Below are 19068 nucleotides of genomic sequence, written 5' to 3' on the forward strand. Positions count from 1 at the left end.
GTATCAACGAGTATTAAAGACATTTCTTTTCTGCGATAGATTTCCAGTCATAATTTTAAAAGCTCATAGCTCAGTGATTTTTAGCAAAATTTATGTATAATATAATACAATATAATCTAATTAGAAAATTTTCAACTTAAACATGTATTGCAACAACTTTGAAATGTTTCAATAGTACACACTTAGTTAAGTTATCCGGAATTTGAGTTTATTGTGTGATTCAAATGCACCTACTGATTTCACTTGTAATCGATTGTTTCATCTCATTTAGAATTCAATTGGAAATCACATAGAATTGCAAGTCAAATTTTGAAAATTTAGTAATTGAAACATTAACGAAATTATTTTAATTATAGAGGTCACAATTCTAGATTCTATAGACACAAGGAATAATATTCCTCACAAAATATTTCCACTGCTGTGGAAAACAACTCTAGTTCAAATGCTTATTAAATTGGATAGCGCATGCGCAATTGCAAAGAACTATTTTCAATATTTCCTATACTTTTATTGTGTGTATCTGATATCTAACTTATTATTATAATATATATGTATATATTTTTTATAGCCCACTTTAGACCTGGTAATATAGTGCTTTATAAGGGCACAGTTTGAGTTTCAACGAGTCATTGTTATTTGTGTTCACGTCAATCCGATTATGTCTCTGACATTACCCACTCGCCTTTTATATTTAGGAAATTTAAATGGAAAGTTGTGTTCCAAGATCATTGATTGTGTTACGTAAAAATTACAACGGAGATTTCATTGTTATGTTTCATTCTATAGCGATCCTAATGAATTCTAAAGTTTTATTAGTCTGAATCCGATTCCTAGGCCTGACACTGCAGGGAGAGGCCCGTGCAGGTGTCAACCCTATTTATTCCTCACAATTACCAGTGCCCTACAGAAGCATTCATATCTAAGTGCATGCATAATTTAGAATCATCACTCGTTACACGTATAACCTAAGCAGTTTCAGAACGACAAATAGTCAAGCCCACTACTTACCGTTTTGTAGAACATGCACGCTTGTCGGTCCTCGTCCTCGCCTTCGGGGCAGTCGATGAAACCGTCGCAGAGCACGTGGTCGTCTATACATCGATAGCGACCTTGCCGATCGGGCGTCGGACAGGCGAACCGCTCCATCCCGTCCATCGCTGGTGGACATTCTGAAATGAATCAAGCAAACGAAAAAAAAAAGAAACACTCGATTACCATTTTGTTCACTGTTAATGAAGTCGTCGGGGGCTTCCACCGGTCCCCGAATTGGGAGTGCTAGGACATGCCAGCAAAATTCATAATCCTTCGGTTGTTTGTTTCCGACACTGCCTTTTCAAACGATTGGAACGATTGAATTTACCATTCGTTCCGCTCGATTATTGTTTTGATTGTTGTAGCGTTTTTCGTATTCAATATATCGATTCGATACTGAATTGTATTTTTTTCCTGAGCAAATTGATACCACTGCATATTGATGGAGGAAGCGATAGACGCAGGGAAGCACTCAGCTCAGATCAACCGCGACAATGCGAAAATTGAGCACTGAATGATGAAAATGGAAGACGTGCTGGCGAACTCAACCCCGTTGATTGTTATGTAAATTGTTACAATGTTTATATTATTTCCTTTTTTGTTTTGATCTTTTCTCTTAGTCGCAGTACGGACGAGAGATGCAGAGCAGTGCTAGGCAAGAAACAAAAAAATCTCAGCTACACGATGGTGAATGGTAAAGCTTTATTAGCGAGCACTTTGTATTACTTCATTCTAACTTCGAGTTCCGATCCATTTTAAACGGATCGATGGCGTAGAAAATTGGAACTCATTCCACGAATTGCGGGTGGGATCGTTTAGAAACCACGTAGACCAAAATTCGGAACTTTTCAACTTTTCCAAATACCCCCACACTCCTCTTAAAGTATACAGTGGGGTCTCGTACAACGCGGATTCGGTTTTGCCGGTATTCGTTGTTGCCGGATTCGTTATTGCCGGATAACCGCGATAAACGGGACCCAGAGCATATGGGATTTCGACTAATTGGGGTTGTGCACGATTATCTCGCTTCGGTCGACAGATAGAGCTATACAATCTTCGGCAAACTTGTTGTAGATACTTAGACCAACAATTTAGTGTAGTTTGACAGACAATTAGTTAAGAACTGCTCCGCTAGGGGCGCTTCGAAAAATGCATGATACAAATCATTCGCTTAATACAGACAAAACGATTTGTAACTCACAAATTATAGTATTTTGAAGAATGCGGGAATTCGGGAGTTTGTCAAACAGCAAAAGTATTAACTCGGACTTACTCCATCAGATGTAGCTAGTGTGCTTCAATACAAATATCAATTATCAGAATTTTGTTCTTATAAAAAAAAACTTAAGGATATAGAGCGGTTTTGTTTGTTGGAAAGTTGTTAGGAATGTTATAGTTTACATTATGAAAACTATGTTAGTTTAGAACCTTCCCACAGAATGGCGCTATTGTGAAATTATTATTATGTTATATCTCTAAAACCTGATGATATAGATTGGCGGTGTTTTCGGAAAGAAAGTAAAGGAGGTAAAAACAGATTAAATAGTGTGAACAGTTGTAAAATTTTTTCTCACTTGGTGACGTTGGTGTGCAATTCTGGTTTGGCAATTCCTGTAATCTTGATTTTGTTGATTTATTAAGATCGTTTTTTCGAGGGTTTACAAACTGGTTAGAAGATTGATAAAAGCTTGTGTGTGATAATTTAAGAGCAGTGTATCTTCATCAACATTGCTTGGTTTATCAAAAAGTATTCGATAATGTGAACAGTAGTTTAGTATTCGAAAAAAAAGGTTTGCGCTATTGTAATCATGATGACTAAGAAATCTATTTTTTGGGAAAATTATATTTGTTTGTTTCGTGATTTATATTAGTTGACGGTAGAGATTTCTTATACAATGCTTGTGTAGGAATTCATAGCTGTCTGGTCGTGAACAGACTTGATGAGAAATATGATTACTTTTATGGGATTTCTCAAGTTTTGAAATATGCGGTTTCTATATAGTTTTCTGAAATTTTCGGTTTGTTAAAATAGCTGTTATTTCAGAGGATTTGCAAAATGATGCGAACTCATGTGCTTCCCTAAGTCATAAAATGATTTTGTGTCATGCGATTCTCTAACAAATCTACTAAGCATACATCCTACGCGACGCTATCGTAACTGTGTTAGTGTGTTTCTGAAGAACTACTGTCTCGCATACATACTACTATATACTAGTTGAGTCGCGTTGAAAGCTAGAATATAAAAACAACTACAGTGCAACAGAGAGAACGATCATAGATTCTTTCTTTCGTTTTATTTGGTTGTGTTAGAGACGTGAATATGTAATTTTTTCCTATATATACGTTGTAGCTAACTTTCTGAGCATCCAGTAGAAATTAAGCAGATAGGGCATTTTGGGCGCGTGAAAAAAAACCTGGAACGAAAATAAACGGTCTGCTACAAAATGTTTGATTCAATTTACGAACTTCACAAAATTCGTGGGTGTAAAATTTATTAAGATTCGTTGAAAAACAGTTGAGCTATGACAGATCGGAGTTACCGTTCCAACTTTTTTTCAGGCTTGATATTTGGAGTGTTCATAATGTACCAAATCACGTCCTTTAAAAAATTTTCAGCGTTCGAATCTCCCAGTAACCGGAGCAATAAAAAATGCTGGATGACTCGAGAAATTTCCCAAGATTGAATGAAAAACTGTTTCATTCCCGAGTTAGAATAATTTTGCTTAAATCGCAACATCGGAATTGCTTTGATTGCATTCAATCAGTTTTAGTTCAAATTAAGTCATCAACGTGGAAAAATTGCTGGAAAAAACTACTTCCATCTTTTTTTAGAGCCTGGTACACAAATCGATGATATTGAGAACGAAAGAATAATTTCTGAAATTAAGGATTTCGGTGAAAAGATGGGTGCCGAACATGTTTCTCGTGAGGAAATTGATGACATCATCGCTGATAAATTGATTACGGCAATGGTACTGTCTTTTTGGCTCTTTATTGTTAACTTGACATCCACCGCGTCGAAGCCATTCAGAATAAACTTCTTCGATTGCTTTTCGTAGTTTCCCTTGCAGTGATCCCTGCAAACTTTTCGATTTTTGCTTCTTATCAGTTCACCAAAATATGTCTTTGGTCGTTTACGTAGCAGCTTTTGTTACAATCTCGAATTGGTTATCCGCACTTGTTACAAAAACTGAATTTATATATTTACTGCCTGATGAAGAGTGTGACTATGAAATTTTCGCTCCATTGGGCTTTTCCCTGTTCAATAAAAAAGGTTCAATTCAAATAAAAAATAAAATCGAACTATATGAGCAATATATGTCACATTTTATGCACTTGACATTATATAATTGTATAAATAATCAAAACATTAAGTATGAAATTCTAGTTTTCACACTATCGAATTCCTCAGATTTCAGATGTCGATAGCTTATTCATCTTGATACTTTAGTAACTTACTTACTAAAAACAGTTCAAAATCTGTCTCTCCTTCATCAACTTATTCAAAAACTGATCGATAAGATCACTCTCATAAACAAGTATGGTATTCAGTTACAGAACATCACATTGTAGATACAATAAGAGCTGTTTCATCAATCGTTCAATAGGTATTGGAATCTTAAAACACCTTCTCGAAGAAACCATCTTAATAAGTCAACATGATTCTGAGTTGCAGGAATTTCGAACGCCGAATTGCACACTAGAGTCAGCCATGCGAGAAATTTCAATTACTGTTTACACCATTTTATCTGTTTTGACCTCCGGAACATTCTTTCCGAAAATACCGACACCACCGAAAGTAAAATATTCGCGATATTTCATGTTCAAACTGTTTTTCTATTGTGAACATATGAATTATTTCATGCTCTTTTCAAAGCGTCCCTGGCGGTGCAGTTCTCAACAAATTGTCGGTCAAACTACACTAAATTGTTGGTCTAAGTATCTACAACAAGTTTGCCGAAGATTGTATAGCTCTATCTGTCGACCGAAGCGAGATAATCGTGCACAGCCCCAATCAGTCGAAATCCCATATGCTCTGGGTCCCGTTTATCGCGGATTCGCTTTTCACGCCCCCGGTGTACCGCGTTATACGAGACCCCTCTGTACGTAAATTTTTTGTTTTCCCAAGTCATGATGGAAATTCCGTTAAGAAGCAAGACTCTTTGCAAGCGTATGAAAAATGTCAACAGTGTGTGCGTAGAAACAAATTCCGGCGCTTCTTTTCCTGATTTTAATCAGTAAATCTTCCATATGGTTGAAAAATAAACCAATCGTTCATTCTGCATAAAATTGCAATTCAAGAAAAGCGAAAATCTTAGTCTAAAACTCTTCCGTTTTCCTTAAAACTGCTCGAGGAAAATTATTTCAGTTTCAGCTTACTTCCACCAACACATTTAATTAGCAACACACATTCCTATATGGATTTCCTCTTGCAGAAATTATTGCAATATAAAGATTTCCGTACCTTCTATAAGTAAACCCGCATAATAGGAACCTTTTAATTTAACACGCGAGAGGCAATGGATATGAAGTGTTGTCGTAAAACTATTTATTTTTCCGGAAAACTTTTGCAACTTTTGTTTTGTTTATTTCGTGTAGCACAATCTAATACAAATGCATTGAAACAGTGTTGCTAACTTTTTTATTAGAGAATTAAAATCTAAAAGCCTTGAATCTTTTTTCAGTGACATAACAGTTCGGCTGAAAAGTTCGTATCGTTTAATAGAAACACACATTTTTAATGCCAAAATTCGTTTTTATTATTCAACATAATTGCCATCAGAGGCGATACAGCGATTGTAGCGATCTTCCAACTTTTCGATACCATTTTTGTAGTACGATTTGTCCTTTGCCTCAAAATAGGCCTCAGTTTCAGCGATTACCTCTTCATTGCTTCTAAATTTTTTACCAGCGAGCATTCTCTTGAGGTCTAAGAACAGGAAAATGTCACTGGGGGCCAAATCTGTAGAATATGGTAGATGAGGAAGCAATTCGAAGCCCAATTCGTTCAATTTCAGCATGGTTTTCATCGACTTGTGACACGGTGCATTGTCTTGATGAAACAAAACTTTTTTCTTCTTCAAATGAGGCCGTTTTTTTTTTTTAAATTTCGTCCTTCAAACGCTCTAATAACGCTATATAATAGTCACTGTTGATGGTTTTTCCCTTTTCAAGGTAGTCGATGAAAATTATACCATGCGAATCCCAAAATACATAACCTTACCGGCCGATTGTTGAGTCTTTCCACGCTTTGGGTTCGGTTCATCGCGTGCAGTCCACTCAGCTGACTGTCGATTGGACTCCGGAGTGAAGTGATGGAGCCATGTTTCGTCCATTGTTATATATCGACGAAAAAAATCGGTTTTCTTTCGATATAACAGCTCCAAACACTGCTCAGAATCATCAATTCGTTGTTGTTTTTGATCGATTGTGAGCTCACCCGGCACACATTTTGCACAAAGCTTTCTCATATCCAAATATTCGTGAATAATATGTCCAACACGTTCCTTTGATATCTTTAGGGTGTCAGCTATCTCGAACAACTTCACTTCACGGTCAATGAAAATCATTTTGTGGATTTTTTTCACGTTTTCATCGGTAACAGCCACTGCGTTCATCGTCTTCGGTGCTCATATGACCAGTACGAAATTTTGCAAACCACTTACGAATTGTTGCTTCGCCCGGTGCAGAGTCTGGATAACACTCATCAAGCCATTTTTTGGTATCGGCGGCACTTTTTTTCATCAAAAAGTAGTGTTTCATCAACACACGAAATTCCTTTTTTTCCATTTTTTTCACAATAACAAAAGTAGCTTCACTCAAAATGCAATATCTCACAAACTAATAATCAGACAGCTGTCAAATTTATACACGTATCTTTTGAAGGTTGGTACTAACTGAAAATGGTATGGATTTAATTCTAGTGGCGCCCTCTCATAGAAGTTATACGAATTTTTCAGCCGATCTGTTATAGTGTTATCATGACTTCATTCACAGGCAGCCAAACATAAGTTTTATAGTTCTCCTGGGGAAATTCATGAACACGATCGAAAAACAAAATCCAGTAAAATGTAAAATGTTCCTAGTTTCGATACCGCTTCGAAGTAGTGTTACAAATTAACTTCATTGGTCAGTTATATTTAGAGGTGGGTAATGTTTAACACTTTTGAAAAATCCTTCACTTTTTCTTTGTATTTTCTTCTAGTAAACATTTCAAGAATGCTGTCAAATTTTTAAGTCTATCGGAAGAAAATTCTGGAAGTTAAGTGCCTTTTTTCTAATCTCATACTGTGAAGAGCAAAGAGATCGGCGCACAGGCCCAAGAGTTCCGCTTCGATTGACTTTTAAATTCAACAAAACTTTGTTCAAATGAAAGTGTTAGACCCTTTCCACTCCCTAGAAAAATGAATTGTTTCCTTCGATTTTATAGGCAATAAACTTTAAACGAGTTTTTCTCGAAAGCTCGTTTCTGTAGCCCCTGACCATCATCATTGAAAAACTACTTCACCAATCATTTTCAAATTTCGAAAAGGATAACGTTGGCGTTGGGTATTTCAAATGAAGAAAGTGTGTACTTTCTACAATTGAAATACCTAACCCCAATGTTTTTCTTTTCTTTTTTTTGTTACTTTGATGCATTTTTAGAGCATACTGGACTAGAAAAATATCTACTACAACTATGTAACTTTGATCTTTTGACTTCTGAGAATTCGACACTAAGATATAGTGGATACCGCAAATCATGATTTCTAAAACGCATCCTCGAAAATATTTCTTCATCGACTTATTTTTCCATATTTTCTTTTGAAAAAATACAAAATGTTGCATTTCTAAAACATTTGGCATAAAAAAAGTTTAATTATGGAAATCTAAAAATCCGATGTCGATCTTTTAAAAAATTTTATTATCGCGAAGTTTCATGAATTTTTTTAGACAATTTTTTTCCTTAGTTTTGCGATTGTTTAATGCGTATTTACAAAGTTATTTTGAATTTTTGTGCCATTTTCCTATGCGAAACGTTTCTCCCGCATTTGAAAATACTTGAATGTTATCTAACTATCATTAATAGATTCTAATTCCTTGAGTTGATATGACATTATCGAGTAAAGTCGAGCTGATGAAAAACGAAGCTTTTGTTCGGAGCTCCGGAGTCCTCAAGTGTTATATATCGTTCGACTCAGCTGGACGAGATCGGAAAACGTCCTTTCAAAGATTTTTCTTTCTGTTCAATTTTCTCGGAAGTGGCAGAAACGATTTTAATGGTTGAGAATTGTTTGAAAGCTAAGCTTGAGTTGCAAATCAAGTTCGAAGATTAATTGGCTGTCATTTCCGGCTCCGGAATGGGTCAAGTGACATAATTGACAAAACTCATTTATTTTATTCCCCTCAATTTTTTAGAGATGGCTAAACTGGTTTTTACAAGCTTAGTTCGTTTGAATGCTATTATTCAGACGTGGGACAGCACCTGAGCGAAAAGAAACATGCCACCCATTTCTTGGGAGTCCAGAGAGCAATTCTCTTGGAGAGAAACAACTTGAAGCCTATTTACTTTGATTACAGAATGGTATTGAAATCATTTACATGTTTCATTAAACCCTCTTTAGGTGGATTAAGAAAAGGATTTGAAGTATAAAATCAGAGACATTTGGTTCCATCAGCATAAGAAGATTAAAAATTTAAATTTCAACAGATTAGTCAATTCAATTGTATCCAATTCTCCTATATTTAAACGGAATCATATGCGTTATGTTTATCGAATCAAAGTGAATATCGACAGTTTGATCTTGGAATAGCATTATGACGAATTGTACAATTGTCATTTACTAATTCACAAAAAAAAACTGAGGAATCTGCCTATCACAACCTGGAATCAAACTGAAACGAAAGCGAAATGAACAATACACGGGATCAGAGAATAGAATTCACTCCGCATTGGACGAGGAAATCATTTCTGGTAATTATAGTTGCATTTAGTGTAATTCATTAATTGCTAGCCATTTATTCCCGAGAATTTCTGCAAGCACAGACGCTGACATGACCTCACCGAATTGCCGAGATAATCACCGTTGCGGCGGTATGTCAGGCTTCGTCCACTTTGCCTTCCAGGAAAAGTATCAAGACGATAATTAGTGTGCACGGTCGCTTTCGTCCGTTTAATTAACCGCCTCGGAGCACACGAGCCCCTAGTCGCCCCCGTTTAGGGGTTGAGCACACGCACTACACAAACCTAAACACTACACAATACTGGACGGATCTTCCACCGAGGATTCCAACGGAAATGTGTATATCAACGTAACATAGAGGACTGAAATTTCTGCGGAACCCAGTCGGGAAGGAGCGCGGGCCACTGGGAATACGATTTTCACCCGTTTGGTCGGTCAGGAGAGAAAAATGTTACCACAATTTATGACCACTGAGAAGGTGAGGCACGAAATGAACCGTTTTTTGTCGTATGCCACTAGAAATTCCGACGAAAAATGAAGAGAATTTTACGACCATAATTCAACCGAACTTGTTCGGGGAGGCTCGACGTTTGCATTTTCTCGATAGAATATGGCAAGCCCCATAAGGTGGTTACATAAGCCTCGAGAAAATCCATTTGAACTTTTTTATTTCATTTCAATTGCAAAGTTATCAATCAGAGTGATTCTAACTGATAAAACCTGTTTCAATCCACCTAGTGGTATAAAGATGCTTTTCTCATATGACTCATAACAACATAAATATTACTGTGGAATTTACAAAAACAACTGTTCATTGAATAGAAATAGGGAAGTTAGTTCGAACTTGATCTAACAAAATCTATAAATCTTGTTTACCCTGTAGTTCCGGAACCGGAAGTAGTATCTACAACAAATTTAGGAATTCCATGTGATACTGTACAACTTTTCCTTTGAACCTACAAGTTTGTGAAAATTGATTTGGCCATTTTGAAGAAAAGTGAGTGAGATCCTTTTTCCAGTTTTTGATCACTATTTAGAATACTTCCGAACCCGGATTCAGATGACCGGAATAGTTTTTCAGCAACAAATATGACCTACAAATTGAGACAGTTTTGAACCTAGTTGAACATAGACTTACTATCGCATGCTCAATTTCGATTAAACCAATTAAACGAAATCTAAGCAACGAAGCGAACCTGCGCTTCCGCTACTTTTGCATATGTAAGTCAAGCTAAACAGCATGAATCAGCAGCATAAAACATGTAGTAAGTTTATTATTGTTATTGTTGTAATTGACATCACTACATCACCGGAATGGTATTGCTGCTTGAAATTCCGATATGATGAAAAAAATAATAATTTTTGCGATTTTTTCTTCAGAATTGTTGTTCAACAAAACAAACTCAAATGTTTCGCATGATAAAAAGCATCATTCGAACAACATTTTGTAGCTTTGTTCGTGAAAAAATATTGAGAAATAAGTCGGTGAAGAGGTATTTTTGAGGACGCTTCTTAAAAATCAGTATCAGAAGTGAACAAATCAAAGCAGCATAGTTAGATTAGAAGTTTTTCTAGACCCCAACGTTCCTGTTTGATATTTTTTAAATTTTTGGAATTTTTGTGGTTGTTGAAAGTTAAAACTACGATTTTTCACGAAAAAAACCGCCGTTTTGGAGCTGTAAAACCTCCCCAAAGTAACAAACAACGAAATGGAAAACGTTGGAGTCTGGCTTTGTTATATGTAGAAAGTGGGCGCAAAATTTTAAAAAATTGGTGCAGTAGTTTTTGAATGACGATGGACACGGACTTTCAAAACCTGCTTTCGAAAAAAACGCATTCAAAGTTTTTTGTTTGTAAAATAAAAAAAAACAATTTGTTACTCAAGGGAGTCCGTAGGGTCTAACATTTTCAAAAAATCATATTTTTTTTATAATTTGTAATGACGAAACATTTCAAGGATGTTTTGTTATGTTTTTATGTCAATCGAAGCAGAAATCTTGGGCCTGTGCGCCGAGCTCTTACTTCTTCGCAGTATGAGATAAGCAAAGATAAAGGCCCATACCTTGCTGATCTCCGATATGCATGAAAATTTCACAGAATATTTTTGAAATGTTTTACTATTTACTAGTCAATCTAGAAATCTTGGAGAAATTCACAAACAATGAGAGCAAAATGTTCATTTCGACGATTTTTGAACACTACTTATGCGACAGAGATCTTAACGAAATCTATTTTTAAATTTGCACTGTAAAACCTTCCCCAAAAACCTGTTTTTATCCACCTAGTGGTGTAATGATGCCTTTCTCATATCAATCATACTATCATATATAATACTGTGGTATTCTTCAAATAATTTTCTTCGATTCTTAAAAGAATAACCGAAATCGGTTTGTTTGACCATCTACTGATAAAAACTATCAATTGGAAAACATTTGAGATCGATTTAGAAATTTTTTTAAGTTTTTTCCCCATTTTCAGTGATGGTATACAATTTTTAACCCACTTTACCCTATCTTTCCGGATCCGGAAGTCGGATCCGCATGAAATTCAGGAATTACGTATGGGACCACAGGACCTTTCATTTGAACCTAAGTTTGTGAAAATCGGTCGCGCCATCTATGAGAAAAATTAGAACATATATTTTCTTATTTTTGCACATTTTACCCCATAACTCCCGAGCCGGAAGTCGGATCCAAATGATATTCAGGAGTCTTTTATAGGACCTCAAGACCTTTCATTTGAATCTAAGTCTGTGAAAATCGATTCAGCCAGCTCTGAGAAAAGTTAGCGCAAAAAAACGTCACACATACGCACATAAACACATAGACATTTTGCGTAGTCGACGAATTGAGTCGAATGGTATATGTTTTTTCACAGTGATTGCATAACCTTTTTATATGAGAAAGGCAAAAAGACAGTAACAGTTGATAGGTCGTATAAAATTTAATACAAATTTGGAAATAATATTGTCATTTATATGTCAACTTTTGTAACAATTTGGTTATCAGCTAGGTCCAATCGAGTTATCATTCTGATTATTTTAATTAATTTTGTTTTTATTTACAGGAACGAAAAAACCTCAAATATAAGTTTGTTCTCCCTTAATAATCGGGAAGCTTTTGCAATAGCTGTGAAAATCCCCTTTTTGAACCGACCCCCGGAGGGCTGAGTGTCATTTACCATTAGAATCAGTTCGTCGAGTACGTTAAATTTTTGTGTGTGTGTATGTAACATTTTTGTGCACTCTCTTTCCTCGGAGATGGCTGAACTGGTTTTCATAAACTGAGATTGAAATGAAAGGACTTGTGGTCCCATACAAAATTCCCGAATATTATTTTAATGTGATATCCGGTTCCGGAGTTACAACTTTTCCAGAAGTTGGCTAAGGTGATTTTAACAAATTCCAATCCAGATTGCAATGAAAAATCTTAATCCCCATAAAAAACTCCTGAATTTCAGCCTGATTTGATCCCTGGTTACGGAATAACAGGATGATGGAAAAAGTTTAAGATTAATGAGTGTTTTTTTCAGAAAGTACCATGTGAAGAGTAGCAATTCCTTTAAAATGGATTAACAATTTCCATAACTTGTGGAACTTACTGCCAGATGATCAAATAATCTCGATTTTGTTAATCTGGGGCTTCGGTTTCAAATAAAAGGTCCCACGTATTTCTGGTTTTGGAGTTACATTGTAACATGCAAAAAAAAATAAATTAAAATATGTGCACTAACTTTTCTCGGAGATGGCTGAACCGATTCTCCCAAACTTAGTTTCAAATGAAAAGTCGTGAAACCCCATTAAAATGATTCAATTTCATCTTGATCCGGCTTTCGTCTTCGAAATCAAATCTTTACTTCTCAGGAAGAACCATTTAAGAAGTCTAAAGGAGCAGTAATTTGAAGCAGGTTTAAAAATTTATACAATGTACATAATCTTCCAGATGACCAAAAATTTTTCGATTTAGTTTCACCGGTTCCCAGTACCTAGTTCTAGAAGCACCGGAAAGGTTACAAAAAACGAAGAACTCGCCATCTGGAATTTCTCAGAGATGGGGAATCCGATTTCCACAAACTTAGGCACAAATGTGAAGTACTGTACTGTAAAGATATTTCAAATTTTATGAGCATCGTACTTCCGGTTCCGGTGATGAGTTCTCAAACTTTCAAACCGTTGTGGAGAACGAAGATACAAAGAACGGACAAAATTCATTTAAATTGAGCTTGAAAATTAATTCTATTTATGATTCATGTTCGTTGCTGGCTATTAGAACTCACTTTGGCTATCTCCAATCCGGTCATAAGATTTTATTTCCAGAAGCACCGGAAACAGTGAGATCATACTCCAAAATGGACCTGACTCACTTTTCTCAAAGATGGTTGAACTGATTTTCACCAACTCAGATTCAAAGGAAAGGTCTTATGATGCAATATAAATTTGCTGAATTTTATCCGCATCCGACTCTCGGTTCCTGGATAATAGATTGAAAAGTGCTAAAAATGTTGAATCCTTGTTCAGAGGGACAGTGCAGAAAACTTCATGAAGAATTCTAAATTGGGCTCATAACTACTCCAATTTGGGAGTTGATTTTGGAAAACTTTTCCGAGGACCGTAGGACCGTGTGTCATATACCAATCGATTTAGCTTGACAAACTGAGTAAATGGCTAAAATGTATGTGCAAAATATGTGTAAGTGCAAAATATGTGCAAATGTATGTGTGGGCAAAATAAAAAGGCATGGATCTCAGATATGGCTGAATCTAGTTGAAAATGATTAATGAAATTAATTGTTACTTTCCGATTTATATAAACTTATGTCGAAATTTACAGTTCTGTTGGAAATATCTGTAACAATTAACCTATAAAACTAGATATGGTTTCAAATTTGGATACCTTATCGTATTACCAATCAAACAAGATTTTAAGAATTTACGGAAATATCCATGTTTTGTATAGTAGATTTTCCGCCATATCTCAATAGTAGGGGTTTAAAACGAAGCACGATGAAATGATGCTTCGAAACAATATTAGACACCATTTTCAATACAATTCGTTTCTTCAGCATAGTATTTTGGCTAGATTTGTATTTTTCGTTCCTTTTCGATAGCATAATTATTCTACTGTGACGTGTTGAACCGTATATTGAAAATTCTTCATTATCTTCGAATTCAAAGTGATAACCAATACACCCAAACCTCCGTTTACGAACACTTTTTATACGTTACCTCTTTTTACGTAACTCTTTTCACGAACCAAATCCCAAATAACGTAAATTTTTTTACGAACCAAATCCCAAATAACGTAAATTTTTTTACGAACCAAATCCCAATTAACGTAAACTTTTTTCACGAACCTACTTCGTAAAAATAGGTTTTGGCATACATCGAAAGCGATTTCCAACTCCATGGAAACTACTACAATATGGGTATTTTTGGAACAGGTTTAAAGAGTAGATTCCGGAAAATGATGTTTGAGGTATTTTGGAAATCCAAGATGACGACTTCCGGTTGATTGATATTCCTCGAAAACCCTTACAAAACGGGTATTTTCGAAACGGAATTTATGAATAGATGTCAGAAAATTATGTTTGAGGTGGTTCTGAAATCCAAGATGACGACTTCCGGTTTCTTGATATTTCTTGAAAACCCATACAATATGAGTATTTTCGGAACGGAATTGATGAGTAGATGTCGGAAAATGATGTTTGAGGTGGTTCTGAAATCCAAGATGGCGTCTTCCGGTTGATTGATATTCCTTGAAAACCCTTGCAATATGGGTATTTTCGGAACGGAATTGATGAATAGATGTCAGAAAATGATGTTTGAGGTGGTTCTGAAATCCAAGATGGCGACTTCCGGTATCTTGTTATTTCTTGAAAACCCATACAATATGGGTATTTTCGGAATGGAATTGTTGAGTAGATGTCGGGAAATGATGTTTGAGGTGGTTCTGAAATCCAAGATGGCGACTTCCGGTTGATTGATATTCCTTGAAAACCTCAACAATATGGGTACTTTTGGAAAGTATTTAATAAACAGATGCCGCAAAACTATGTTTGATGTCGTCTCGAAATCCAATATAACATCCTCCGATTCTTCAATACGCCTTATAAACCCTTAAAACAAAGAAATTTCAGAAACATATTGGATACCAATAAACGATGTTTGAGCTCGTTTCAAAATTCATTGAGGTGACTTCCGGTAAAGTGTTTTAAAGGAATACCAAGTTCAAGGAAAAATAGCAAAAACTTTCAAAAGATACTAATAAACCGGAAGTCACTGTTTTGCATTTCAAAACCACCTCAAATATCATTTTCCGACGTCTACTTTCAAATCTCTTTTCGAAAGTACCTATATTGTAAGGGGTTACAAGAAATATCAACAAACCGGAAGTTACCATCTTGGATTTCAGAACCACCTCAAACATCGTTTTCTGATATCTACTCATAATTCCGTTCCGAAAATACCCATATTGTAAAGGTTTTCAAGGAATATCAAGAAACCGGAAGTTGCCATCTTAAATCTAAGAACCACCTCAATCATTGTTTTCTGACATTTACTTATCAATCCCGTTCCGAAAATACTCATATTGTAAAGGTTTTCAAGGAATATCAAGAAACCGGAAGTCACCATATTGGATTTCAGAACCACCTCAAACATCGTTTTCTGACATCTACTCATCAATCCCGTTCCGAAAATACCCATATTGTTAGGGGTTTTAGGCAATCTCAATAAACCGGAAGCCGCCATCTTGGATTTTGAAACGAGCCCAAACATCATTTTCTTACTCTTTACATCTGATGAAATCTACAAATTTTCTTCAACTTGCATGCAAGCTACACATCTCTGATTGCTATAAAGGGCTGTTTGGTTGATAAGGCAAGAGTAATCATCCCAACCGATTCAACTCCTCCATCTTACCCGATTCGATCTACGGTAGCTCGAAAGCGGGAGTGTAAGTTAGGTAACACTGATTTAGCGCGTTCCCCCTAGTTAGTATGCAAGTGGTTAGAGAAGGCGGCAGTGGTGATTAATAAAGGAAGCTATATGTCTCACGGAAATAGAACCATTATAAGTAGACTAAAGAAGAGAGTTAAATAAAATAATTAATTATAACATTTTCGGGTTGTGCTAAAACCAAAAATAAAGTTAGCATAAATTATTCTGCAAAAAAAGGGAAAGAAATATTCAGTTCTTGCACAATCTCCCTCATAAAAATGGTGCCGTGACCAGGATTTCGGAATCAGGAAAGTGCAAGATGAGGATCGATGAACAATTGGCTTGCTGGTGCTTATGTTTATGCTTGGAGTTATATTTAAGGACTTGCAGAGCCTTGCGCGAAAGTTGAAGTTCGAAGGATTCATTCTTCAACTGGCGTGGGTACGCCATCGCATATTTGCTACTAGTTTCAAGGACTGTTCAAGCAGGAACTCGGGTGAGTATCTGTCCATTAAGCAATACAACTGTAGTGAGGTGCTCCTGGGTCTTTTATCTCTCTAAGAATCTACTACAATATTTGGATTTCACTGGATTCTGTTAAAACTACCTACTGGATAAAGCTAGACGACTACAGCCGCGGATATTCAGAGCGATTGTGGAGGTGCGAGAATTCATTCTTGTAATAAATTGCTACAAGGCCTGTCTGTGACAGGTACCAGGTGAGTACCTGTCCAGTAAAATTCAGTTGTCTCGTGGGTGCTTCGCTTGTATTTCAATTTCAGAATCCATTTTATTATCTGTGGAAATTTCTCATCAAAATGGCGGAGAAAAAATTGAAGGAAAAGTTGCGCAAACGAGATCAGTTGTTTGCATCCGTCACCCGTCACGCTAAGTATTTATCGGAGTACAAAGATGGTTCGTTAACTGAGGTCAAGCTTAGATTGAATAAGCTCAACAAAAAATGGGAGGAATATGAGGAGCTACAGGATATCATAGAGTCTCTGGATGAGACGTCTGAAAAGGAGGATGAAAATGACAGTGCTAGGATAGCGTTCGAAAAATTGTTCTTCGAAACAAGTGCTGGGCTACAAGGACTTTTAGAAGCGGCTTCCTCATCCGCGAGTGAAACCGACACGTTGATGACGAAAGCAACGTTTGGGCTAAATGCTGGAATTAGACTTCCACAAATTGTTCTTCCGGAGTTCAGTGGCGATTATAATGATTGGTTAACATTTAGAGACACCTTCGTTGCACTGATTCACGAGGCGGAAGGATTGACTGCAATTCAAAAATTTCATTATTTGCGATCAGCTCTTAAAGGAGAAGCACTTAAATTGATTGAGACTATAACGTTGACGGCGAACAGTTATGAAATTGCTTGGGAAACAGTGAGGAAACGCTACTCCAATGATTATTTATTAAAAAAAAGGCATATGCAGGCTCTGTTGGACTTTCCTAAAATAAAAAAAGATTCATCAACAGCCATCTTGAGTATTGTAGATGAATTTGAACAACGAACAAAAATTCTACAGCAATTAGGAGAAGAGACTGATCGTTGGGGAGCACTCCTAGTTCATGTGCTTTGCTCTAAACTTGATGATGCTTCGCTCAAGGCTTGGGAAGATTTCGCAGTTGAATTTCACGACCCCAGTTACGGTCAACTTATTGATTTCTTACAACGACGAGTTCGAGTGCTAGAAGCCATCCTAGTTGACATGAGGCAATCACCTGCTTCAGTCACAGCGGATAAAAGAGCAACAGCGCATAGAACTGCATCGCATTCCGCAACCGAACAGACACATCCTAAGTGCCACTGTTGTGGAGAAACACACTTATTGGTCCGCTGTCCGACCTTTCATCAAATGCCCGTTGAGGAGAGGTTGAAAATGGTCAACATAAAGCGCTTATGTAGCAATTGTTTCCGGTCGGATCATTGGGTTCGAAATTGTTCCTCTACATATACCTGCAGGAATTGCGGAAAAAAGCATCACACTATGATCCATCCTGGTTTCACTGCAGCAGGAAATGTGGCCAATGCCGTCACTTTAGAACAAGCTCCATACGGTTCGGACGAAAGTTACAGATTATTTTCATCTAGCGAACATGATAATTCTGTAGTAGCAAATTCATCGAGTGTTGGTTCAACTTCGAGGCACACCCAGGTATTGTTATCAACCGTTATAGTGGCTATACCTTCTATGACTGGGAAAAAGGTACTCGTTAGGGCTCTTTTGGATAGTGGATCCCAAATCAACATCTGCAGCGAACGCTTATGTCAGATTCTCCAAATGAAGCGTAAGCCCGTAAACATACCAATCTCAGGGGTAGGACAATCTGGTGCACGAGCCAAACATTCTGCGATGATAACCGTCGACTCCCGTGTTTCAACGTACTCGCGATGCATGAGTTTTCTAGTGCTTCCATCTGTAACAAGAAACTTGCCGGTAACAAATGTTGACACAAAGGGCTGGAATATTCCAACGACGGTGCAACTGGCGGATCCCACGTTCAACAAATCGGATAAAATCGATCTGCTTATTGGAGCTGAATGGTTTTATGAATTTTTAGTATCCGGTGCAACGACTAGAATGAGTCTTGGACCAAACTTACCGATACTAGTCAACACGGTTTTCGGATGGATAGTTTCTGGCAGAACAACAACACGGAGAGATAAAGAAGTACTTTGTCATTTGGTTTCTGAAGATAGAACCATGGAAATGCTAGAGCAATTTTGGAAAGTTGAAGAGCTCTCTGATCAACCAGCATGGACAAAGGAAGAAGCTGATAGCGAGGAGCAGTTCATTAGAACTTACACTCGTTCGCGCGAAGGGCGCTATATAGTCAAATTACCAAAAAGGATAAATTTCAAATTCATGCTAGGCGATAGTGCAGAATCAGCTTTTCGTCGTTTTCAACACCTGGAAAGACGGTTGCATCGTGACCGTAAGTTGAACGAACAATACGTTAGCTTCATGGAGGAATATTTAGAATTGGGTCACATGAAAAAGATTATGGAAATAAAAGCGTTCACGGATATTAAGGAAGGACAACGGGAGGGATGCTTTTTACCGCATCATCCAGTTGTAAACGAATCCAGCACAACCACTAAAGTTCGAGTGGTTTTCGATGGATCTGCGAGAACGTCTTCCGGATACTC

General features: G+C 36.8%; 1 protein-coding gene across 1 annotated transcript in view; it reads right to left on the bottom strand.

Moving 5' to 3' along the window:
* The window catches only part of LOC131435630 (uncharacterized), a 180405-nt gene that overhangs the window by 31770 nt on the left and 129567 nt on the right, over positions 1–19068 (bottom strand). The window contains exon 2 of the mRNA XM_058603720.1: positions 1009–1169. Coding sequence (XP_058459703.1) covers positions 1009–1169 — 161 coding nt within the window. The remainder of the gene's footprint in view (positions 1–1008; positions 1170–19068) is intronic.

This window comes from Malaya genurostris, chromosome 3 (genome assembly GCF_030247185.1).
Source record: "Malaya genurostris strain Urasoe2022 chromosome 3, Malgen_1.1, whole genome shotgun sequence".
Taxonomy (NCBI): domain Eukaryota; kingdom Metazoa; phylum Arthropoda; class Insecta; order Diptera; family Culicidae; genus Malaya; species Malaya genurostris.